The 25377-nt window shown below is 41.6% G+C and overlaps 4 protein-coding genes across 4 annotated transcripts; 1 reads left to right on the top strand and 3 right to left on the bottom strand.

Annotated features, from left to right (window-relative positions):
- Window positions 1–9318: 9318 nt before the first annotated feature.
- LOC121053524 (proline-rich transmembrane protein 1-like) lies at window positions 9319–9807 on the top strand. Its single transcript, XM_040520642.1, has one exon. The coding sequence runs from the start codon at window positions 9319–9321 to the stop codon at window positions 9805–9807; it is 489 nt and encodes a 162-aa protein (XP_040376576.1).
- A 4960-nt stretch (window positions 9808–14767) lies between these two features.
- On the bottom strand, window positions 14768–15530 carry LOC121053599 (outer envelope membrane protein 7). Its single transcript, XM_040521185.1, has one exon. It carries the CDS (start codon window positions 15358–15360, stop codon window positions 15067–15069), a length of 294 nt encoding a protein of 97 aa, XP_040377119.1. The 5' UTR covers window positions 15361–15530; the 3' UTR covers window positions 14768–15066.
- Window positions 15531–17819: 2289 nt separating this feature from the next.
- Window positions 17820–18952, bottom strand: LOC102719458. The gene has a single exon (XM_040520854.1). It carries the CDS (start codon window positions 18711–18713, stop codon window positions 18174–18176), a length of 540 nt encoding a protein of 179 aa, XP_040376788.1. The 5' UTR covers window positions 18714–18952; the 3' UTR covers window positions 17820–18173.
- Window positions 18953–21152: 2200 nt separating this feature from the next.
- LOC102711133 (short-chain dehydrogenase/reductase family 42E member 1) lies at window positions 21153–24576 on the bottom strand. The gene is made up of 5 exons (XM_040521468.1): window positions 24152–24576; window positions 23328–23670; window positions 22887–23158; window positions 22131–22327; window positions 21153–21722 (listed from the first exon to the last, which is right to left on the bottom strand). Exons 1-5 carry the CDS (start codon window positions 24339–24341, stop codon window positions 21288–21290), a joined length of 1437 nt encoding a protein of 478 aa, XP_040377402.1. The 5' UTR covers window positions 24342–24576; the 3' UTR covers window positions 21153–21287.
- Window positions 24577–25377: the final 801 nt, after the last annotated feature.

Below are 25377 nucleotides of genomic sequence, written 5' to 3'. Positions count from 1 at the left end.
CCGGAAGGTATCACCTAATTTCAGCATATATACACATGTTATAATTTTTACACTGGATGATACCATATGATACTTTATAAATTAGATGACTATGAAGAACGCGGGTGGAGATCAGCACCAATATGAGAGGCAGCACGGAGGAGCGATGACGAGCAGCGTGGAGGAGCAGCGCGGTGTGGGTACGGGGAGACAACGCCAGCGACACAAAAGCACGGGGGAGCCAGCAGCGCAAAAGCACGGAGAAGAGCAGCGGAGCGATAAAGCGCGGACTACGCGTTACGTGATAAGAAAAAAATTTCACTTACCTGTCCCGTCGGTACGGAATCTCGTACCGTAGTTTTTCTGTTGAAAAATAGGTGCACATGAGCCAGACCCATACTAGGAGGGATAATAGTTCCTCTAACGCAACTTTTTTTAAACTTACTGACTAACCTATGAGCTCCATAGATATAGTGGCCATGTATCATCCAATGCTTTAGAGGCGAAGTAGGGTAAGATTGCGAACCGAGCAGAGCTCGAGTGGTTAGCCGTGCGTGCAACCCACGCGAGTTCGTTCCATGGGATCGCAACTCGCGCGTCTTACCGTGGATTTTTCCCCTCACACTTGTGTCCATCCTAAAATTCTAAGCGTGTGGTAGAGACGCGCACGTGTGTACATGTGTTATAATATATGTTCGTGTGCGTCCTGAGCTGTACTCTTAAAAAAAAAAAAGAGTAGGGCAAGACTGTCTCAATCCAATAGCGACCGACGCGTTTCACACATGAGGACGGATGAATTCGGGCCTGTCGCGCAATCGTGCTACGCACACTCGGCCGTCTGCTACCTCAGCCTGCGAAACCTCCGCATCCGCAGCCCAGAGCGCTTTGCACACGGGCTGGAAAAAATGGCCCAAAATCTCTCTTGGCCCACGACCGAAAAGTGGGTCGGTTTAAAAAATGTGCGACATCGCGGCACCTGGCACGAGAGAGAATCACGACGGAATCAGAATCCGCGCGGCATGGCTGCGTCCTCCTCAGCGAGTAAAATCTTTCCCGTTTGGGGAGGACGGGCATTATATAAACCCGCCATGCATGCTGCCTCTCCAGCTCACGCTTCTTCTCTCCCCAGCTCACGCCTCGCTCGATGGGCGGATCCATCAGCAGCGCCGGGTCGAGTAACGCGCGGCCGCCGCCGCCGCCCGGGGTGACGCTGCCCAGGTGCTGCTGCCCCTACTGCCTGGACGGGCCGTCGCGGGGCCGCGTCGTCTCCCACCTGCGGAGGCACTACCGCGCGGTCGTGAGGGCCAGGGCGCGCGGCGGGCTGACGCCCCGGGCGCGCCTGGCCGTCCTCCGCGCGGCGGCGTTCCGCGACAGCAGGGACGCGCGGGCTAGGATCCGTCGCGGCCGGCGGGCGCGGGGCATGATGGTGCCCCTCTCGCCCAACCTCGCCTTCTGGGCAGCCCACCGCTGGCGTGGGACCCTCCCCGTGGAGATCGATTTCCTCGGTCTCGGTCTCCATGCGACGGGAACGGTGCCAGCCAGCCCGGCGGCGGAGGAGGCATCTGACGGCGGTCCCGCGCCGGCGCCGGGGTCATCTGATGGTGTTTCCGCTCCTCCGCCGGCTGATGACGGGGAGGAGCCGCTGGCGGCGGAGGTACACATCGCCGACGGCGTCTCGTCCGCCGGCAGCAACTCCGCCGGCAGCAACTAGCAAGAGGCGTGATAGCCTCTCTCGGGTGGTTTTAGTTTCTAGACCTAGTCTAGCATCAAGGGACATATTTTTGTATCTCGTTTAATTTTCATTTTCTCCTGATTCAATCAAACTTTCAAACCTAGCTAGATCAGATGCTAGCAAATGGTCGTTCTTAGTTTTCATTTTCCTGTTGTATCCGAACCAAACCAGCTGGGTTCATGTGTCTAGCTAGCAGATCAAATGCTAGCAGATGTTTGTATCGTCCCTTTAAATCTTTTTGTCTAGAAACTATAATACATATAGATTTTGGTTTAAGTTGCGATGTCCGGACACATTTCATTCATGTTTGTACATTATTTGCATGGGCTAGTTTTGATTGAAATCATATTCCAGTATGCATGCTCTTCCTCAGGAGGATGGAAACTAGGTTGCAGCTTGTCTACTTAGTAGGGGCTAACGGACATACTGAAACCAATCACCCATGGTACACGGCCTGGCCGGTTTTGGAATAAGGACCAAATATTAAGTTAATTAATTTGATCCTCAATAGAGTAGACCACCTAAGTGCCTAATGTGTTAAACATAATAGGATAAAATGAGTATTCCCCATTTTCCATTATTTTTTTCCTGTTCCCGGTATTATTCCATTTGTTCGTGCCAACATATAAAAACATGACTAGCGGTGACAGAACCTTAATTTGTCAATCTAAAATGAACAAATAAACAATACAAAGCAGGTTCTCTAGTGGGTATTTGAAACCTGTTCAAATATTTATCGCTTGTAATTTAATTCCAAAATATCGAATTCTCAATTCTTGGCATGATGAACGCTTGCACTAGATATAGTCAGATGCACCTCATGGGCGTGTGGCACAGCTAACCACAACGTATGCCAAGTACGTACAATAGAATGCAGTAAAGCTAGCTGCATGAGTTAACTTAGTGTGCGTCCGACTTATATATACTTTATAAGAGAGTACTACATTTCCTACTACATCAAATAAGATTTGTCAACAAATATAATTGTGCTAACCTACTGATATAATGGTACTAGTGATCAGCTCAAAAGGGCAATGCATGCACACGTTCCTTTACCTATGCATAATAGCTGTATGACCAAAACTAAAGGATATAGTTTTACTAAGAAAATTATCAGTAAAAAATATGGAAAATGCCTATTGAGTTCAGATTGATTTTTAATTTTTAAAAATAGTTTAGATTAATAAACTGATTAGTTAGATATAGCCAATGTTGAGTTCCTGGTGAGAACGCTGCAGATTCCTGCTCGAGACTTTAAATTCCTTCGGTTTCATCCTCCAAACATGGCGTACCTCACAACATACCAAAGGGCAACTAACTGAGATTAATATCTAACCTCTGACTAACATATATTCTGGTCGTTCAAAATTATCAAAAAGCCTTGTTGCTGGCCTCTTAGGAGTTTATTAGGACGTACTGTTCCAACAGTCTTGAACAAAGAGAGGATGAATAGGTTTTGCAGAGAGTCTCCTCGACCAAGCGATCACATATGATATATATATGATAAGATAGCTATCATCCGGTCTCTCCTTAACTTCTTCCTACTATGTAAATGTACTTCAAGTGTTCAGTCTGCACTTTAGGATCATCCAGATCAAGATGCCTAACTTACTCAATTTTGGAAGACAAGTTGGAAGGAAACAAAATCATCTGAAAGAAGCATATATACATATCAAGATAACATGGAGAAAATATTTAAAAGAATTGTACTGATTTGATTACACATATCAGTTTGTGGTAAAATGTTGGTAATTAATCGTGAGAAGGTACATATGCATACTTGCTCATATAAGTATATGTACGTAATTAAGTTGGAAGCTAGATTAAAAAAAATTCTGGATCTTGTTAATTAGCTTACTCCAGTCCTGCATGGACTACACAGAAAATAAACGAGTGTTCAGCCACTAATTCAACCTGCAGGGTATAACTGACATAACGATTTTGTCCTAGCTATACATAATACAACTGCAATTTTTTCTTCGCGGTTCTGCCACTAATTTGCGGTTGAACTGTGCCTCAACAGATTTTACCTTGTGAAGGCAGACGATTCCCTGCCTCAACAGTATTTCTTCTAGCTATATATAATACAACTGCAAAAAAAAATTCAATGATGGAATTTATTGTCTGATGTTAATTAATTAGCAAACAAAATGCAAACCAGGGAACAGTACAGAAAATAATTAATTCTTTTATATGAATCGCTTATATTTGTCACTACTGCATTTTTGCTCAGTAACCAGCTGCACGAGAAACGGCGTATTGGTATAGCACACCATTACAGCAGGTCAGCAGCACAGTTAGCTTAAGACCATGCATGCATCCATATGATATATCATTTACCGTGCACGCGTTTCTTCAGAGAAACTTTGTCAGGCCTATTATACTGTAAGCGAGGAGATGGTATTTTTTTTCAGCATGTGGAAAATGCCTGCGATGTGTTAAGGATATGACAACGGTCGAACAGTCGCTTTGTTAATTCCACAAATCAATAATTCTAGTACAAGCACAATGGTTCATTTAGTACCAATCAGCTATAAACATGCAATAGCCGTGATTTTCCTACGGATTAAAATAAATTATACATGTTCTGATATTGCTAGGAATTAACCGTGAGGTTTTCAGACAATTTCATCAATGTAGATGGCTTTGCAGAATGACAATGCATGCATTCAGAGATAAATTAAGATAGCATTATATGCACATAGACTATTTTATAACATTAAAGAACATGAAATGATTAGTTGGCAAAAAATATGAAGTAGCTATTGATTAAAAAATACTCTATCTGACAGAGTTGGTTGTTACCATCGATTCCGTCTTTTCAAAAGGAGTATATAGACAAGAAGAAATTGTGCGATGTAAGCCACGCCAATATAAAAGCACAATAGTATATTAGGAACATCGTTAGGGGATATAATTCATAATAAATAGCTTGATATAAAAAAGAATAGTAGACATACAAAACTTAAACCACCTCATTGAATAAGTTCAACAAATAATGAATTTATGAACATGTCAAATGGTGGATCATCAAAAGCAAACGATCACACCTGCACTCAATGATTAATCAACAGTTAGAAAAGCCAGCTATTCTGTTAACCAATATTTTATCGAGGTGTAAAATTTTCATTGAATTAAGATACATATATACTTCTATTCATCCTCTACCATCATACTTGTTCACGTAAAAAGCCACCCTATACCAACACCCCCCCCCCAAAAAAAAAAAAAGAAGAGCTGTGTTTCCATGTGAAAATCAATCTGCCATAAGAAAAAAAATGGATAGATAAAAATCTCACAAACATGGGAATTAGTTTGGAAATCTTGATGTCATTGACAGGGCAACAAAAGATCGGTTATCTATATCGGAGGTCAATTTGACATATGATGCAATGCTACTAGAAATCATGAGCTTCTTTTGAGTTAAAAGTGTTACCTACTATATGTTAATTTACTCAAGGGACACAAATAACTTTGTAGTGTACACATTAAACTCTAGGGAACAACGCCCGTTCCCCCCTATATTTTATTTTGATTCCTAGGGAACTAAACAATGAGAAGGCATATGCTTTACCACGTAGATGTCATAGTGGCACGGTCGTACCACGGGAAGATAGAGAAAGCTACCTGTGCCATTTTTTAGTTGGTAGGAAAAAAATAGCGCCACCATTTCAGCTCGTAGCGCCCTTTTTTTTTAACTTGAAAGCAACCCTAAAGCACACAACATGTTAGGCCCTCTAAACAAAATCTACCTTGTTCCAAAAACTCTAAAAAAAAATCACATCCAGTCTTCTTTCATTCACCTGTTACAGCAATACGTTCCAGCCAATTTCCCCAACTCAAAAAAGGAAGCTCTAGGCAATCCACCGTAGATCCACCAGTGGCCAAGCAACCTAACCTTCACACCCACAAAATCCAAATATCCCGCCTCAAATCCACCCATTAAATATCATACGGGCAATTTACCGCACTTGTTTTTATAGATGGGTGCATTAATTATTTGTATTATATTAAATATAGGTTATAATTTGCATTATTAAAAATGCCACCATTAGTATTCATGAACATACCATGCCATATAGAAATCACGAAATGTCAAAAAGAAAAGTTTCCCTAGGGCGTAGATTAAACTACAAGCCCTAAGCTATGCGTTTTTCATGTTGACAACCAATGCTACATAGGAAACGCGACCATTAGTTCCCTAGCCCTTGGACCATAGGGAGAGAATTTGTCCCCTTGAATTTGAAAAGAGGACCCCAGGGAAATGCTTCTTTTCCCCACAAGACTTTCCCTAGGTGTTGTTACTTAGTGTAATAAGAAGGGGGATAATATCCCTATGGTTTTTTTCTTGTTCCCTAGAGAGTATATATCACTTTGGGAACTTGATATTTCTAGTGGTGCAAGTTGATGAGGCCACATATGCAATGTTTGCTGCTAATTGCTATATACCATTAATTTTGATTCATTTTTGTTGGAATGCAAATGCGGTAGCTGGTCTGAATTCGAGAAGATCTTTCCCAGTGAAGGAAGCATGGCCCTGTTTAGTTCCCAAAAAGTTTTCTAAAAAACATCACATCAGATCTTTGAACACATAAATAGAGCATTAAACATAGATGGAACAAAAAACTAATTGTACAGTTATGGGAGAAATCGTGAGACGAATCTTTTGAGCCTAATTAAACCATGATTAGTCATATGTGCTATAATAACCAACATGTGCTAATGACGGATTAATTAGGCTCAAAAGATTTGTCTCGCGGTTTCTTGACGGAATCTGTAATTTGTTTTTTCATTTGTCTTCGGAAACCCCTTCCGATATCTGGTCAAACATATCTGACATGATATTTGTTCTAAAAATTTTTAGAATCTAAACGCACCCATAGCTATCAATTTTTCCATGCCCTCCTGGACAGTCCACGTTCCTCTGAAGAACAGCAGAATACCCTACAGCAGGAAAAAGCAATACAAAGCAAGTTAGTAATCCTAGAACTATGGAAGGATATTCTGTCGTATGCAAAAGGGGTAGAACTAGACGATAATATATTGGACTTTCTTTTTGCAAATTTGCTATAGTTTTTTTTTCTATATTGCAAGTATGTCAATAGAATGACAATGGTGCTTTTGCAATTTTTAGTGCCAGTTTTATAATAACATTTTTAAACTAGTGATAAATTTGCTATTGTCTCTTATATAAAGGATATATGTCCAGTGAACGAATTAGATTCAGATTGGACATGGACAACTAAAGTGGAAAGGAAAGAGTGACATATAGTAATTTACATGTATGTTCCTATATCATTTAATTTGTAGAAGAGAAAATCATCATAAAACGGTACACTCCCTGATACTCCATGTTTGAATAATGGATTGCAATATAGTAAAATGCATATTGAGTTTGCTTCATAATAGAGCCAAATTAATGGTAACGATATTAAATCAGAAAATTAATTGTTGTTTGAATATTGTACGGAAACATTGGCCCTGGGTCTCTTGTGGAAAAAATCAGCATGAAAAATGCCAAAGTTAATGTTATAGCAGGTTCACAAGCATCAACTAGTTTATCTTGTGTGGTTGCTTTTAACTCGCTCCATCCCAGAAGGTAAGTGTCTAGATTCGTATTTGGAATAGCTACATATTAAGACATAGGAAGTATCTAATTTCCTGAGTAAATTAATAGAGGAACAAAATTTGACTACTACAACATATATATATATATATATATATATATATATATATATATATATATATATATATATATGTATGTATGTATGTATGTATGTATATATGTATGTACGTACGTACGTACTGATCGATTTCTGGCACATCCCGGCCAGCAGAACAAAAATCTATGAGAAAAGAGCAAATAATTCATATGGTCCACTAGTTTGCTAGCTACCTAAGGCAAAGTACACCCAACTGCTTTGCTAGACAAACTGAACGTCTTTTCCACAAATACATGCATGCAAATATTTAACTAAAGATGAGCTTGAGATGCCACTTTTGTAAGTATTTTCTAAGATAGTTACGTAAATAAACAAACAAACATGTTTAAATCACTCTACTAAGACTCTGCCCTCGGCACTCCATTTTCGTAACTTAGACTTTCTTATTTTCTACGCGTATGTTTTCTGAACTTTTAATGGTGCATATTTTAAAAAAGCTATATAGAAAATTACTTAAAATTTATATTAATATTTCAAGCTAATACTTAATTAGCCACTCCGTTTTCCGTGCCTCAGGGAGAGGATTCCCAACCCCTCCTTGCTAACACACCTAAGTAGTTGAATAAATATTGCCGATCAAAGTTGGAGGAAAACAATTAATTACGTCATATATAAAACATAGATTGTATATTAACATGTAATCAGTGAAATTAGTTTCTAGGCTTCTCTTGTGCCTGAAATTCTAACACCAACAAGTCAGTCTAGGCATCCGAGAACATGGCGCAGAATATATTGAACTTTATTTTTTTTGACGAGAACACAGTACACATGCGAACTTTATAGTTGAATACTCTCCACAACTTACGTAATTAAAATTGGTTGACGCTCCGAGACTATCTCACATGTGATTATATTGGGAGATGAGGATATTCGGGAGAGTACTTGTATCAATGAATATTAGTACATTACTAACATAGAATATATAGAATAGAAATGTAAAATTAAAGAATCAAAATAATATGCATACCTTAAATTGTTAATGAGAAATACCTATTGTGTTTTACAGAGATAAACTTCTATGATCATTTTTTAAAACAAAAATCATCAATGGTATTTTTAATATTAATGTTATCCAAAGTATTCTTCTCCATGTTTTGGTGAGGAAGAGGGTAGCAGGCCCCCTCCCGACGTGGGCCCTAGGCCGTCACCCTCTCCGCCTAGGGGTCTGAGCCGGCCCTGCGCGCATAGCATGACAGTACAGGCGCCGGGTGCTCGATCTGCTGACCGCCGAAGCCGCCGGCAAATCCAGCCCCAAGCACCTACGTACTGCTGTACCCCTGGTCAAAAAAAAAAAAAAAACGTACTGCTGTACCGGCCGATGTGCACTCAACATAGATACCAAGGAGAGCTGCTGATGGGAGAAATGGCATGCAGGTGATGCCCCTCCATCGATTTTTCAGGCCTCTCGGCCACCCAGAGATCCGCCGGCGACAGCGGAAACAGCAGTGGAGGAGGAGAGCGAGCGAACCGCGCGTTACTCGTTCGTGCGCGGCAGTGTGATCGGATCGTCCAGCTTAATTAGTTAATTTGGAAGTAGCATAAATGTTTTCGGGTGTTTTTTTAATCTCTATAACCGCGTGAATTTGATCAGTGTATAGCTAACTTTGGCGACCACTTTATCCGCTGTTAATTTGTTGCTTCGTTTGCATCAATAGTCGCTTGTGATAAATTTTTCACCTTTTCAAGAGGGGTTTCCACTCTAGCTACACCAATTAGAGCTACAGTGGCAGATGGTATATCCCGCTTATTTAAAGGGCCCTCGATGATTTGCACCCACCACAAAATACACCGCGCAGAGAGAAATTAAGCAGCTGATCGATCGACCGGCCATCCAAAGCCATTGCAAAGCTAAGCTAGCAATAGCTCTCGACGAAGTCCACCACCATGGCCGCCGGTGCGGGCAATGGAGGAGGAGCACCGAGCTTTCGTCAGCCGCTGTACCGCTGTCCGGTCTGCCCGGCGGTCTGGCCGTCGTGCCATGAGCTCAGGAACCACCTCTACACGATCCACCCCAACGAGGCTGCGGAGCTGGTGATCCCGTTGGTGCAGTACGTGGAGAATTCCAGGCGCGGCGGGAGGGTGCCGCCGCTCCGGCAAGCACCGACTCCTCCTCCTCCTCCGGCGCCGCTGCCGCCACGGTCGCCGGTGCCTGTCCTGACCGTGCAACGCTCGTTTGTGCCGCTCCCTCCGAACCCTGCATTCTGGGAGGAGTACCGCGGGGGAGGGAGCCCTCCTGTTGAGATAGGCTTCTTCTTCGTCGTGCCACCACCGGCCATTGCTGCGCCGCCGGCGCCTGAGCCGGCCGTGACGTGCGGCTTACAGGCGGCGTCCGAGTCCGACTCGGAGTCATCCGAACTTGACATTCTGGTCTAGTGTGCTCCATATTGAGATCCAAGATTAGCTCCCCCAGTATATGGGAGAAATAGTTGTGATGATGAAACATCGATCCGGGAAATCGAAGCATGCATGGGTGTTCTTCAATTTCAGCAGTGTCTTTTTTGACAGATCTATCCATTTGATTTGTATTTTCGACTTTGAGTTAAATCCATATCAATAAATTTAGTTCTTTCAAGGATTAAGAAAATCTTGGTTTCTGTATGTACTTTCCGTTAAAAACTGCAGGGAGATGTTCTTCTGATTAATTAGTATCGGGTCAGTATATATAAAGTCCATTCCGCATAGTTACTCTCTGTAAAACATGTGGACCAGATTAAGCTATTGCACAACCGTTTTAGATCTAACTAGGGATATACAAATAATTCTTTTAGCAGTCGATATATATCTTGGTATCACGTGATAGTGTATGAATACTAATATGCAAAATTGTATTGCTAATTAGTTAATATGATCCTCACACTCACAGCATCTAATCCTGTGTCTTGTGCTCTTTCTTTAGAAGTAACAACAAATGAACAAAAACACTGTCTACTTTCATGGGCAAAAAAGCCAAAGTACATTTTTATTTGACAATCCGAGTATAGTACTAATACTGCATCTGATAAACTTCAACTGAATTCATCGGTGTATAGTTGAAGTTTCCTACGATGACAAATAGTGCAAAGGAAAGAGAAAGTATATGCTTGTTTTTTGAGAAAAAGACAAGTTGCAAATTGTTCATTTCGTTTGAATTAGTAATATGCTATTGTTTTGCAATGGTTTTATGTGGTTTAGTTTTTAGAGGTGACCCGGCGTCGACGTCTGACACGAGACAAAATATTGGACGGTGTTTCACTACATGTGAAAAAATGTTCAAATTTTTCATCACTTAGAGAAAAAAAATATTTCATCAAGAGTTATTTTAGATATTTAATCACTCGACCAGGATTGTTTCATTACTTTATAAAAAAAAAAGATGTTTCAACCAAATAGAATATTCAAGAACACCGACTGTAATGCAGAAAACCAATATTGCAACATCCAAGGAAAACTTACTACAACATAAAAAAATCTTAGTCCACAATCAAGACATCATTGTACCAAGTTATTCAACATCCAGTGTTAACATTGTGCAACATCAACACATCGTGTCCGCTAACCTCACCTTTGTTAACGCCTACGCTTGATTCAATGCTTGTTCCCCTTCTAGTGCTTGGTGTTGAGGAACACGGCAAGAAAGACAAAGGCTACAAGAAATCCCATATATGAAACCATCTTCCCATACCTCCGTCTCTCTCCATTCTGATGCTATCTCTCTCCATTCTGAAGCTATCTCCATAACTCCCTCCCTCTCTCCATGGCTTTATCTCGCCTCCCCTAGATTTAGTACCTCGTGGTCACGTGTGGCCACATATGGCCGATGGAGCGCCATGGAAATTAAGGGAAATGAGAAATGAAGGAGAAAGCACAAAGGGGTTAGAAAGGAGAAGGATGAGGAGGCAAATCAAATATGCAGGGTGGTATCTCGACAATAGGTGATGTTGGTGTGGAGTGAGACAAAAGAATGGGTAAAAGGGGTAGGTAGCGTGATGAGTGGTATCACGGTTGTAGTTTGGTTTGTTGCCATGCAGTAGGAAACGAATGGGATGGCTGGCGTCTATTTTTTTTCTTAGTATCGGACGGCCGACTCCAAGTGTTTTTATTAGTTTTTTCTATTGTAGTATTTCTTAATGGGATGATATTTCCGCCTGGTCCAGTTTTTTTGGTGTAACAGTTTGTTTAGGTGCAAATGAATAAAAACTCTATGTGATGGGGTGGATGGATAGACAAACTCTATTTTTGAGTAGAAGATATATGTTATATTGTACGAGAACGAAGGAATTGAATACAAATAAGAAATGATATAAACACATAGGGATATACGGTAGTGTGTAAGGTCTGAAGCAAATCTCATATAGTGTGAACCACTAGTTTATAAGGAAAGATGTCTCTCGTGGCATATGAGAATGATTCAAGATATATGAAGGAAAACTCCCATGCACAGTTTATAGGGGGAGCTCGATAGGGTCCCCCACTGAGTTGACCTGGGTCTAAGTAAAAGTGAGTCGTATAAAGGAAAACTCCCACGTACAGATCAGGCTCCCCCTCCCGCTGACTTGGCCCAGGTGTAAGTGAAAGTGAAAAGGTGAAGTGGCTACACAGTTACCATCCCAAATTAATAGTAGTATGATGGCCAATCGAATTCACGGTTCAATTCATCGTGGATAAATCATGACCCAAATCACATGTGGCGATATTTCACATGATCCTAAAAAAATTGCCATGGGCATAACATTTTCCGAGACAAACCAAATTTCATGTCTGGCTACATATTTGTGGGGCTTTGTTGATATAATAATCGTTGCTCGAAAACTTTTAATATAGCATATATAACTGGAATGGCTCTAGACAAATAAAAAATACTACATGCCCCAAAAGAATGCTATGGTTTATTAAGGAAAAATGCTAAAAACAAAGTAATTGTATATATCTTAAGGTTGGACCTTATATGGCACACTGGCACATGAGGAACTTCCAAGGTTTCATGAACAGATAATAGAATGGAAGCTGTTATTTCACCATGTCCCTAAACACTAATTAGGTTTTACGGAAAGATCTATTCACATGTGGAGTCATATTACCTTGTCGGAAACAGGGGAAATAACATAGGGTAATGCTAATAACATCAAACTTCAATTAACTTTTTATTTGCAAGAAAAGAACATCTATTCATCTTAGATAGAATAATAACAGTCTTGTCAGCATGTGCATATGTATGACGTATCAATTTAACTAAAAAAAGTACTTACCCACTGTTTCATAAGGGCAATGATTAGGTCAAAGTCAACAATGCTCTTTACAAACTATACATATCTGACTAATGCCATTGTATGTTTAACTGCTGAATAAGTGCATAAATCAGCATAACTTCATCTAATTTTAATACTATAGCTATTCTATTACAGATTGGTTACAGATAAACTATGTATCCTGCAGTAGGTGTGATGCAATCATGCTAGCAATTGAACATTAGCTGTATAACTGGATGTTTTGGTATAATTGTGAATGATATTTTCTTAGTAGTAATCTTTCAAAGTATGTAAGACATCATTTTTAGTTTGCAACTCTGCATTAACTGTAAGTTGGACAGAAGGATGCAGTGATGCACACTGTAGAGTGAAGAGCAACTTATACTAATGTACTATAGTACTTCATCAACAGTTCAACAATAGGAAATGGAGAAAGATTAGACATGTCACAGAAAAAATGTCAATATTGAATGATACCCAACCAATAGGCCCTATATCATACCAAACCAAGGATGAGGATGCTACCCATGGGACTACATTTAGATTTAGATATATTACAAATCTTACATATCAACTTGAATCAAAATATTGTTGCTCAATCAAGTAAAATATAAGGTTTACTTAGTTATTTTCACAGTAATGCCACTGTAGTCGAAGAATTCAAGGTCAGGACCAAATACCTGTCATTGCATATGTGGCAGAGTAAATGCAGAAACCATTACTTGATCAAAACTTGATAACTTGGTTTAATATGAGACCAGCCAAAATTGTGCACTGTGCATGAAGTTATTATTAGCCATGGTACCAACATAATGTCACTTATGTTTTGATGTCTCATCAAAAAGCCATAATTTATCATGGGAAGATCTCAGATCATTTATTATTCTACAAAAACAGTGTTACTTCAGTGACAACCTTTATGTGTGTACTGCATCTACCGATCAATTCATCTCAATGAAGCAATGATCAAATGCAGAAATAGTTTCTACTTACGGGTGGTAATGGCTAAGGCCCTTGGGTCCTTTCACAACCCTACTTAACCTTTAAATTTTTTTAGCTCAAAAATCTATAAAAAAAATTTAGCCCACCCCATTTTGAACCCAACCCTTAAATTTTGTAGGCAAAAGAGTTGGATCCATTACCTACTTTTAAAATACAGAAACACATGTACATTTTCACTCCCCAAACATCCAAATAATATGAAGTATGTGTCAAGCATGGAGTTATAAACACATGACATAATCATGGAGGTAATTCAGGAACCCATCATTGTCTTACATTATGCTACTTCCACTTTAAAATTTAATGTACACTATTCACAGCTTTGTCGTAACATCGGCAAATGGCAAGTACATGCAGAAACAACCACGAGTTCATCCAAGAACAGTAGTTTCAGAAACATTAATTTCAGCTATGGCATTAAGAGACCACATGTTGTGCATGAAGCTGCAATGGAACGATGCTAAAATTACCTGAGAATGTTTCGATTAAACATGCATGGAACATTGTGCAAGTGATATTGAGCAAACAGAAACTGTTTTATGCTAGCACACTGAACATTCAATAGATGATTCAGAGATGCAAATGACAACCTTTTGTTGAAACAAGACCAACCCTCTATGCCAATCCAAATGTTCTCCAAAACGAGTAAAAAAGGTGAATAGCTTATTGGGCTTAAAAAAGGTATGCACATGTGCAAACACATACCAATCGAATATAAACAGAAACCAATGTAATCAGTATTCACACAGGTGACAGGTCTGTATACTTCTGGGAAGTGTGGTGTGTCATGGATGTGGAGTAACCAGCAGAGTACTATTCTGTAAAGAAACCATATGAGGTGCCTACTTCAATCAGGGAAAGTGTCTCTCACACTAAGCATGAATGGAAGTGCTAAACAATCACAATATCACCGCCGTATAATGGGTCACAACCATAACAGACATACCAGCTTACTAATTTGAAAAAGGACACAGAACTCTGCATTCTGCAGTCATTTTAAACTAGCATGACAGACGAGAAAAATGAAAGAAGCATCTGGGGTTGCAAAATTTAGATAACCACTACTCACTACAATTTTCTTGTCAATGCCATAAGTAAACAGCTTATAGAGAAACACTGATTTTTACTACAGTTTTCTTATGAATAGCATAGTCAAGCAGCTTCAAGGGGGAACAAGTGCACCCACAGAAAAAAGTACATATTAGCTGAGCAGCAGTAAATGTCACTAGAAAGTAGAAACTAACGCAAGCACACAGGTAGACTTGAGATGAGTACTACTGGTGCAGATACTGGTATTAGAATCGAAAATTTGCATCATCCAGGACAAGATTGGGAAGCACAGAAACAGATTCACAACATATTCAGAAGCGGAACCAGACGGGGGACGACGCCTTCTTCTTCTTCTTCACTCGGCCTTGGCGTCCCCCTCCCCCTTCTCCTCCAGCTCCACCTCCTTGTCCTCCCCCTTCTTCTCGCCCTCCTCCGCCCCCTCGGCCGCGGCCGGCGGCGCGGCGGGCTCCTCGTCGGGGTCGCGCGGCGCCGGGTCGGTGGAGCGGGTGAGCGCGCCGCGGAGGCGGTCGAGGAAGGGCTTGAACGCGGACTCCATGGTGAACCAGGCGAGGACGAGGCCACCGGTCACGACCACCGCCGTCTTCAGCGCGCTGCCCTCGCGCTGCCCTCCCCCTTCCCCTCTCGCCATGGCTGCCGCTGCCGCTGCTGCTGCTGCTGCTGCTGCTGCTCCGGGCCCGTGGATTGCGACGGGGATGGATGGATGGATGGATGGACGGACGGGTGGTGTGGGATGGCTCTCCGCGCTCGAGGTTTCGGGGGTTTTTGTTGTGAAGGGGAAGCTTTGTTTTTTGTCTTGCTCGGTACTCTACACGAAAGGGAAAAGGCGAGAGGAAGAAGAAAACAACGCGACGCGAGCAAGGCACGGAAATTCGCGGAAGCGTGAGGGCCAAAGCGCAAAAGGGACGCTCCAAACGGGACAGCGTGGCAGGCAAGCCGACACCGCGAGAAAGACAAACCGTCGAAACGGGCAGCGACTGCGTGTCTGCGGCCGTGGGTTGGAAACCGGACGGGTAAGGGGCTGTGTAGTTTGTAAAAATTTTCGTCAAAAAACACCATATCACATCTACTCTTTGAATATCTAAATAGAGTATTAAACATAGATAAAATGAAAAATTAATTACACAGTTATATGAGAAGTCGTAAGACGAATCTTTTGAGCCTAATTAAGACGTGATTATTCATAAGTGCTACAGTAACCAACATGTGCTAATGATGGATTAATTAGGCTCAAAAGATTCGTCTCGTGGTTTCTAGACGAAATCTAAAATTTATTTTGTAATTAATCTACGTTTAATACTTCAAATAAGTGTTTAAAAACTTGATGTGATGTTTTTTAAAATTTTTTTGCAATCTAAACCACGCCTCAGCTGATTATTAGCGTACGATTGTATCTTTGTCTTATAATAAACTTATTTTTCGATTTCTTTATCCAAAGTTTAACCATTCGTTATATCTAAAAAATTTATATAAAAATTTAAAAAATTAATCACACATAAAGGACTATTTATGTTTTATAAAAATATTAATCGCAAAAAAATGAATTTATTTTAGAAAGGAGGTAGTATTAGTTATAAAAGTTTAGATAATAAATTTATTTGATATTAAAGTACCATATCTCTATATTGCCTTTTAGAAAGTAAGTTGATAAGTGTGATTGCGAAAAACGAAAAATAAAAGAGTATATGTCGTGACTTGTGAAGTGAGGTGAAGAAAAGCAAAGAAAGCTACTTGCCGCAAGAGTGAAGAAAAAAAATAATAACGAAAAGAAAGCAGAAATTTTCCGTAACGGGAATACGGGATAGCTTAACAACGTGCGGAGCGAGAGAGGAAAAGAAACTGAAAAGTGTACCACTTCTGAAGACATTTCATGGCACTTTTGGGTTGGGCCGGAGCTAGAGTGATTTGGGTCGTCGCGGGTCCAAAAGATTCATGGCACTTTTGGGCCTATCCATTTCTGAAGCCCAGAAAATCTTGCTGTTTCGCTGAGCTCATCAGCGTCCGTTCCTTTCGCCATGAGAGGCTGGAGCGGTGCACGAGCAAACAAGTCCTAACTCCGTCCCGTACTAATCTTATTTTTCGTTTTTCCATATTTAACTGTGTTTGACCATTTACCTTATTTAAAAAAATTATACAAAAATCTAAAAAAATTAGTCACGTATAAAGTAATATTCATATTTTATTATCTAGTAATAATAAAAATATTAATCGCAAAATAGTTTCAAATAAAACGAATGATTAAATGTTAGACATAAAAAAATAAAAAATAAGATTATTATGGAACAGAGGTAAAGGTGGTACTTCGCCTAAATGATCAAATCGTGTCAGTCTCACCGAACCACTAATTTTCTTGTGCTTCCGCAAGAGGACAGTTCATGATGTAATACTAACACACACCGTGACAGATTCCGACCTCCTGCCTACCTGTTCAGTCGTGACACTTCACCTGTAATCTCCTCTGTTTCGGAGACTAATTGTTAGATTCACCGGCCATTGTTGCGTCATTCATCTTTTCCTTTTTTTTACACTTATAAGCCCTAATTTAAATTATCAATCTAATTTAGAGTTGATTTTATAATTTTCAGTCTTAAATTTTTTTATTAAATAAACATTTTAACAAGTAATTTTATTACTAAACCATCAGACAATTTTTTTCTAAAACTAAATATTTTGGTCACGTCAGTGTTGATAGCGTGGCAAGATAACGTTGCTCCGCAACTTGATCGGCGTATGGCGTGCCAAGCCATTTCACCGCACCAATATTGGTGACATGGCAGTGTTTCTCAGTAAAAATATTTTTCTCGGAGGTTTAGTAATAAAATTATTTATTAAAAGTGTTTAAAAATAAAAAAATCTTTAGTCGATAGATAGCTAAGAAAACATATATATAATTTTTTTCTAAATTATTTTTATTATGTCCTTTTGATTTTTTTTAAACCAAACCATCATGCTTGATCTTCCGACACACTTGGACACCAAACCCATGTGCTCAAAGAATCAAAGATCATGGTGAACTCTGAACAGAAAGATGACAACTCATTGCTATGAGAATTCAGATCTGAGATGAAACTCTCAAGTCATATCAAGAACTTATAAACAAGCACCATTTTTCATTAGCTTTTTATTTACTGCATGAGGCAAAAGCATAGGGAAATAACCAGACATTTACATCGCCCGACGAACTCCAAAAGAATGGAAAGAACGAACATACATTTGGCCTCTACATGGATACTAGATCTACACAAAATAAAAACAGATCACGTAGTAAGAGCTACATTTTTCATTCATCAAATGTACCGTGTTTTACATGTAATGGTAGTTGCATCTTCACCATATTATATCAGTCTCCCTGAGCTGCTTCTCCATTCGGATCTCATGGAGACGACGACCAGAAAAGGCCGTGTTTTTTATCCAAGAAACACCTTGGAGCGATGATGTGTGCTCTCAGTAAGCCATGGCGGTTTGGCCGCTGTGGAAGCTCTGGGTGTAGGGGAACGTCGCCGCCGCGGCCGCCGGCTTGCACTGGGCCGCCGCCGCCGCCGCCGCCCTGTGCGTCGTCGGCAGTGAGTGCGAGGTGACGAGCCGCCGGACGCTGGAGCGCATCTTGTAGAGGATGTGACCCCAGCTGCCCCTGTTCTGGCGGCCGAGGACGGACACCTCCTCCTCGTTCATCTCGAGGTCGCTGGCGAAGCCGGGCTTCTTGGACATGAGCCAGCCGACGCCCCAGTCCCACCACCTCTTCAGCGGGCCGCCGGCGAACGCGCCGAGCGACGGCGCCGACTTGGACCGCCGGAACGCCCACTCGGCCGACGCCGAGGAGATGGGCTGGATCTTGTCGGAGAACGATGACAGCCTCTTCCTCAGCCCCATGAGGTGGCTCTCCTTGCCACCGTCGCCGCCGCCCTGGAACGTCGGCAGCTCATCTTTCAGCGGCCTGGTCGGCAAGAACCTCGCCTTCTGGATGTTCTCCAGGATAGTCGCCATGCCGCCCTTGTCCCTACCCTATCTACCAACCAAGCAAGAGCTTCTTCAATAGAGAGAGAGAGAGAGAGAGAGAGGATGAAAGGAGAGAAGAAGGTCAGGTGCAATGGCCTCCTTCCCTCTTCTTCTCCCTTCTCCAGATCTCTCCTCCTCTTTGTGTATGTGATGGCGCTATGTTTGTCTTCGCAGCTCTGGCTGGCAGAACAGGCTGGTTTTATTCGTGCAAGAGGGGGCCAGGCCACGACCGAGTGCGTGTAGTTGAAAGCTTTGCACTTTGCAAGCATATGTTTATACTGCAGAGAGAGGCGATGTGAACTGAACAATCTGGTTGTTGTTATCTTTTTTTTCCCCCTTCTGTCAGGCAGCTCAGATAAACTGGAGCCGTGTTGGCGAAACGATGGGTGGGTGGCAGCTGCCGGTGCGGCGCCACCTGTGCCTTTTGTGCCTTTGACATCCATGATCCATCATCCACCATGTGGCTTGTGGCGTCCTGCCTGCCTGCGTGCACATCTATCTATTTGACTCCGTTGCAGTTACAATATAATTGGGTTGATGGTTGATCCCGGCCAACTAAATGCAGAGCCTTCTAAGTTTGGGACAAGTGATTTATTTTTTTAGTCTATTGTTCTATTGAATGTTTAGACGTTTATTATAAATATTAAACGTAGACTATTAATAAAATATATTTATAATCTTAGACTAATTCGCGAGATGAATCTATTGAGCCTAATTAATCCATGATTAGCCCATGTGATGCTACCACTCATTTATGAAATTAGTTTTTTTATTAATCTATATTTAATACTTTAAATTAATGTCCAAATATCCGATCTGACATGGAGCTAAAAAGTCTAGCCCCGTCTAAACAACCCCAAGTGTGGTGAATGAGCACCATTGCATATGCTCTTCGTATCAATGATATAGGAATAGGATGTGTCCTAGGATTCGAACCGAACAGCACTAATGCACTTCATTGTGTATATCGGAATACCTTGAATTGTCTTTAAGAAAGCCTTTAAAATGAAGGGTTTCAGACTTTCGGTCCCTATCTCTCCAAATACGCAGCTTTTATCACAAGTTTCTTATGGGTGATTGTGTGACAAACGACATATTCAGCGAAAAGATGTGGTTACTTCTGTTTCCTCTCGAAGGGCCAATGGAGCAGTAATTTTACAAGAATTTTACGTTTTTTTGGGTTCATTTCCTACAAAAAAAAATTACATCGGATGTTTATAAGGAGGCAAATGTTTACATTTGCACTTGCTTGTTTCAATTGAGCATTTGATGGTCACTAATTTCCAGAAAGAAAAGGGCCATCTGTGTTTGGTTAGCATCTAATAAACGAAGAGGCAGCTGCGGTGTCACCAAAAGCTTAAAAAGGTATCACATGAGAACATGGGGGGTGGAATCATCCAATGGCAATCAGGTCGTCCATGAAACATTGCCCCCTCCCTCTTCCTACCGAAACTGTTTGTATTCTTCCGGTTACCCATAGACTTTTAAAGGCCCTTTCAACGATTGGACTCTACATGAAAGGCCTTTCCTACACAAGAAACATGAGTGCCACTGTGCCATCACAAACATCATTCTCAGGCAGGGAAAAACTGAAACTACATTTCTCATCAGAACAAATGCAAGCGTTTCAGATTTTTTTCTGCCTGATTCTTGCCAAGATCAGGGGGCTCTAACCTTTACTTGTACCATATATTCCATGCGGTAACGTGCAGCGTGTCATTTGACAAAGAAGAAGAAAAAAAGAGCTCAGACGGCTGCTGTGCACTTGTGCAGAGCTGCAGTTCACAAGTCCAACTCCGATAATAACACCCGGGGGCCTCACCTCACCTTCTTTTCCATCGGTTGCTTCCTCTCGCCGCCGACACTGGATTTTATTAAATGAAGAGCAAAAGGTTGGTTGCGAGGTTGGTAGAAGAATCAGACGAGTGGAGGGGCACAACACAACTGCAACAACTCTTTTTTTTTCCTCATGGAAGCAGTTTAACTGACCTGTCGTCATCCTGCCATCAGGCTGTAATATGCTTGTGTTTTTGGTAATCCAGTTCAGAGGTAGGTAGCTGGCAGAGGAAGAGCAAAGACCACCCAACGAATGACCAGATATTCCAGTTCTGCATTGGCAAAACACAGGGTTTGTGTGCTGCATATGTAACAAGCAGGGGAAGCTGGCTGCTGTTCAGCTTACAATTATTGATTTATATAGTACAGTTCAATGCATAAGAGGTATGGTACAGCCTCCAGACAAATGCCAACTCTAACAATGACTTGTTACAACTCCATGATGTTCGATTGTTCCACCAAAACAAATGACATCTAAGCTACAGGTACATGCTTCAAGTCGACCATGTGCTGTGTAGTTTGGCTTCATGCCATATTGAAAACATAGCTGAATCCCTCTGACAGAAGACCCTGAATTTCTGCACATTCTGCTTCTCAAGACACTGAGGGAAGTCACAATGACTCAGAGATTGAAGTTTTACAGGAGTTACGAGCACATATGCTGAGTCATTTCAGCTAGAAATTACTGTTCATTTCTTGACAAGTGAAGGGAATAACCGCACAAGTCTACTCTCTCGCTCTCTTAAGCAGAAAGCGGAGAGAAAAGAACCCGAGCATGAATGTTTGCCAAAACCAACCTGTAGCATTCGCCGGATCATACTTCTTTGCCAAGAACCAAGCATACACTGCTTCACCAACATGCGCTGCAGCTGCTGCCACAAAGACTAACCGAATCACCAACATTGATCGGAAAACAAATAAATGGAGATCAAACACCCATTTCAATGGACCAACGGGTGGAAGAAAAGCAGCACAAAACATAGCCAACATCCCAATTGTTACAAACAGCCAAGGAAATATGGTTGGACCATCTAGTTCTTTTCTCTTCCGCTCCTGCCAGTAGGAAATAGTTGCAGACAATCCTTCACGAGGACTCACCATAGGTACATAGCCGATTTCCTCTCTAGCTTTCAAATATGAAAAGTAGTGTGTAACACCCACCTGTCACAGAGAACTATCGACATTAGTATATGGTCCACAAAGCTTGGACTATGGGTTTGACATCCTATTTATTCCCACTCAGCTATACAAAAAGAATTACAGTTATGTAATTCTACTTGACTAGTCAAGAAAAAGTACGCCAATAAAAATCAATGGAAAATGACTAATATATAAAAACAATGATAAAATACTATAACAAATACTGCATATGCATCACATTACAGCTTTGTACTACATTAGGCTTAAGAAAATTCAAACTCCTACCGAACAAATTAGTATATCTTATCCCTGGCACGTCATGATTAACAGAGTTGCTGTAACATGCATAGAGAGTAACAGCGTAAAGCATATTTCCATAAGGGACTGCACTAGGTAAACTCATTGAAACATGGTAAATGGGCAGCTGACCTTGTATACTTCAGCAGGAAGGAGAAGAGGTTGAGGAATCCATTTACTATCAAGCCATGGATAGAGCAGTGTATATATGAACACAAAAACTCTTGAAATGGCAAGGGCAACTGAGGTGTCCATTGTAACTCGTGGAACTGTATAGTCCAAACTTTGAAATAAAGGACTGAGAAATTCAAAAGTATTGACAGGCGATCCTGCAGACAGACATAGTTTCTTGATAAGCAAATGCAACTTTCTTTCTAACTCCAAACGTAAAATTTTAAGGGCACTTCTTGTATGGAAGAAAAGTCTAATTGCTCAAGTTGCTAAAGGTTAAGTATTGAATGTAAATATACACAACAGAACTTCCAGTACACCCATTATGCATGATCTGTAAACGTTAAGTTTCAACTCCCTCTCAAAGGAAAATGTTTCAACTCTCAGTTCAGAATAAGCAAAATAGATAAACAGCTAAAATGGGTTAGCTAGTCAGCTTAGTAGTCTAGTCTTCAATAACTATTTTGAATAGCTATCCTTAACAAAGACACCAATGCGAAAATCAAGAGAACAAACTACTTGTTTTTGTTGGTAGCAATCAGCTTAGTAGTCTAGTCTTCAATAGTTAAGGTTTGCCAGTATGACAAGATATAAATCAAAATGGCTGCATTGCTATTCAAAGGATGGAAACTAAATTCAGAATATAGTGCCATGGTATGGGACTCAGAAAGGTCGTCCAGTAACTATATAGTTGTCCTACAGGCTAACTGTCCTTACCATCGCATATGAAATATGCTTGACCAGCAGCTACAGGAGTTCCCTTCCTGCCAGGAAGGTCATCTAAAAGTCCCATGCTTGCCGATATCAATGCAAGAACAAGATTATCCACATAGACCCAATCCGACTTCACATTTGGATCCCCAATCTTGAAGAATGCTAATCCCAACTTCGCAAGGGATAGGATCCTTGGAAGATGCCGCTCTTCACCTGGACCATAGATAGCGGCAGGACGTACTGCACATGTATAGAGACGAATACTTTTATCATTCCTGTAAAAACATCAAATCAGTAAGACAGCCTGCATATTGCAATGTTCAACTTAAGGTCCCAAGTACTCGACAACACTATTAAAGCAGTTAATGAAGAGTATGTTAGTGGCAGATATATGGTGGTACTGAGGCAGACATAAGAATCACAGCAAAAAATGGTTCAACTTACTTAGTGTGCCGGCCATTAGTCTTCAACACCAACTGCTCAGCTATTGATTTGCTACGTGCATAGGCATCAACATGGCCTTCGATGGGGAAATATTGCAGCGCCTCATTCCCATTAACAATTGGCTCCCCTCCAAACACCACATTGTACGTGCTTACATATACAAGCCTTCTAACACCATGCTCGTGGCAAGCGTCAAGCACATTGCATGTGCCATTTATATTGACCTCGTCTGCTCGCCCAGCCTGTACCATTTCCTTCCCTGACATGCCATAGGAAGCGAGGTGGAAAACACAGTCCACACCGCACAAAGCTCTCCCCACATCTTCCTTCTTTCTGACATCCCCTGAAATACAGGATCACCCACCAGGTATTTGATAAACTCAATTCGTGCTATCGTGTATCAGAAATGCAGAGACTATTGCAATGGATATTAATTTAATTCGTGTATCTGAAAAATGCAGAGATTATTGCAACGGATATCAGTTCGTGTATCTGAAATGCAGAGACGATTGCAATGGGCATAGAAGTTAAGAAGCTAACCATGTAAATACAGGCAGTACATGATGGGTATTATCAATGTTACTAACTACTCCAAGAGCTAAACATGTCCCAGTTAGTAAGGACGCAGTAATCTACTCCATTTTCTCACTGGTCTGCAACTATTTCACTACCCTAGCAAGTAGCAGGAAGTGCTAGCGCTTCAATGCGTCGCACTCCCAACTCCCAAAACCAATCCTGCAGCCGCATCTGCGTGTAGTTCAGTTGCAGTGAAGGAAAACCAACCACGCCGAGGAGGGAGGGAGGAAGGAAGTCGAGAGGGGGACCTTGGACGAGGCGGGCGCCGGCGTCGAGGAGCTGGTCGGACCAGGGGGAGGACGCGCGGCGGTCGAGGGAGCGCACCTCCCGGGCGCCGCGGCGGAGCAGCTCCAGGCAGAGCGCGGAGCCGACGAAGCCCTGGCCGCCCGTCACCGCGAACCGCACGCCCTCGATCCCCTCGTTCTCGCTGAGATGCATCTCCGACTCTGCGCCGACGCCGCCCCACTACCCAGTACCCAGGCCCGTCGCGAGCGGGCGGTGTGGCCTCCGGCGTGTGTTCGGGGGCGGAGAAAACGAGGGCGGGTAGATAGAACGGAACGGGTTGCCGGGCTGCCGGCGACGGCGGCGACGTGGCCTTCGGTGATGGTCCCCCGTCCCCGTGGATTTGTTAAAGAATTCAAAAATAAATCCGAACATGTCGCATTTTCATATCGGAAATTCTCGTCGTCTTCATTGCATTACTGTAGCTGACGCTGGAAGCGTGTCCTGTATACTGTAGCACTCCGTTTATCTTGGATACGTTCTTTCTTTTTTTTTTTTTCCAGAAATCATGTTTTCCGGTAAACTGTGCTCGGTCCATTCCACGAGTAAGGCTGTCTATCGCTATCTATATTTATATAATTATAATGTATAAAAATCTAGATAATATTATAATATGTGAAAGACCAAATTATAGCGCTAACCGGTAAGACTCGGAGGAAGGGTGTACTACTCTCTCAACAATTCAAGATGACAGTAGTATATCACATTTGTTTCTAAATTTTCGTCCGAGTGAAGTGCACCGGTGGTCTTTAAACTTACGTGTGTTATCTAGGTCACTAAACTCTTAAAATATATTTTTGGCTCCCCGATCTTGTCCGGGGGTGTCATATAGGTCCAAACGGGCTCCGACCCGCTCTATCCGCTGACGTGGCGTGCCACGGTGGCGCCCATGAGAAAAGAGAGAAAAGAATAAAGAAGAGAGATACTGACATGTAGGACCCACATGACACCACCAACACGTAGGCGCCACTGTGATATGTTACGTCAGCGGATGGAGCGGGTCGGAGTCTGTTTGGATTTATATGACACCCTAGACAAGTTCGAGTATCCAAAAATACATTTTGAACTTAATAACACATGCACACAAGTTTAGAGACCACTGGTACACTTTACTTTTTTTTGTCTTGTTTTGACCGGAGAACACATGAGTTCCTGCTGCACTACTAAAGGAAACTAGTGTTTAAAAAAAAAA

The sequence above is a fragment of the Oryza brachyantha genome, chromosome 2 (genome assembly GCF_000231095.2).
Source record: "Oryza brachyantha chromosome 2, ObraRS2, whole genome shotgun sequence".
NCBI classification, from domain to species: domain Eukaryota; kingdom Viridiplantae; phylum Streptophyta; class Magnoliopsida; order Poales; family Poaceae; genus Oryza; species Oryza brachyantha.
This window is presented reverse-complemented; position numbering and strand designations above follow the sequence as displayed.

What these genes read in the sequence shown, in the direction of transcription:
- LOC121053524 (XM_040520642.1), top strand. Translation starts at nt 9,319, where the DNA reads ATGGCCGCCGGTGCGGGCAATGGAGGAGGAGCACCGAGCTTTCGTCAG.
- LOC121053599 (XM_040521185.1), bottom strand. Translation starts at nt 15,360, where the DNA reads ATGGCGAGAGGGGAAGGGGGAGGGCAGCGCGAGGGCAGCGCGCTGAAG.
- LOC102719458 (XM_040520854.1), bottom strand. Translation starts at nt 18,713, where the DNA reads ATGGCGACTATCCTGGAGAACATCCAGAAGGCGAGGTTCTTGCCGACC.
- LOC102711133 (XM_040521468.1), bottom strand. Translation starts at nt 24,341, where the DNA reads ATGCATCTCAGCGAGAACGAGGGGATCGAGGGCGTGCGGTTCGCGGTG. An exon ending in ACTAATGGCCGGCACACTAA is followed by an intron (nt 23,159 to 23,327) that starts GTAAGTTGAACC and finishes ATGTTTTTACAG; the next exon opens with GAATGATAAAAGTATTCGTC. An exon ending in AGCATATTTCATATGCGATG is followed by an intron (nt 22,328 to 22,886) that starts GTAAGGACAGTT and finishes GTCTGTCTGCAG; the next exon opens with GATCGCCTGTCAATACTTTT.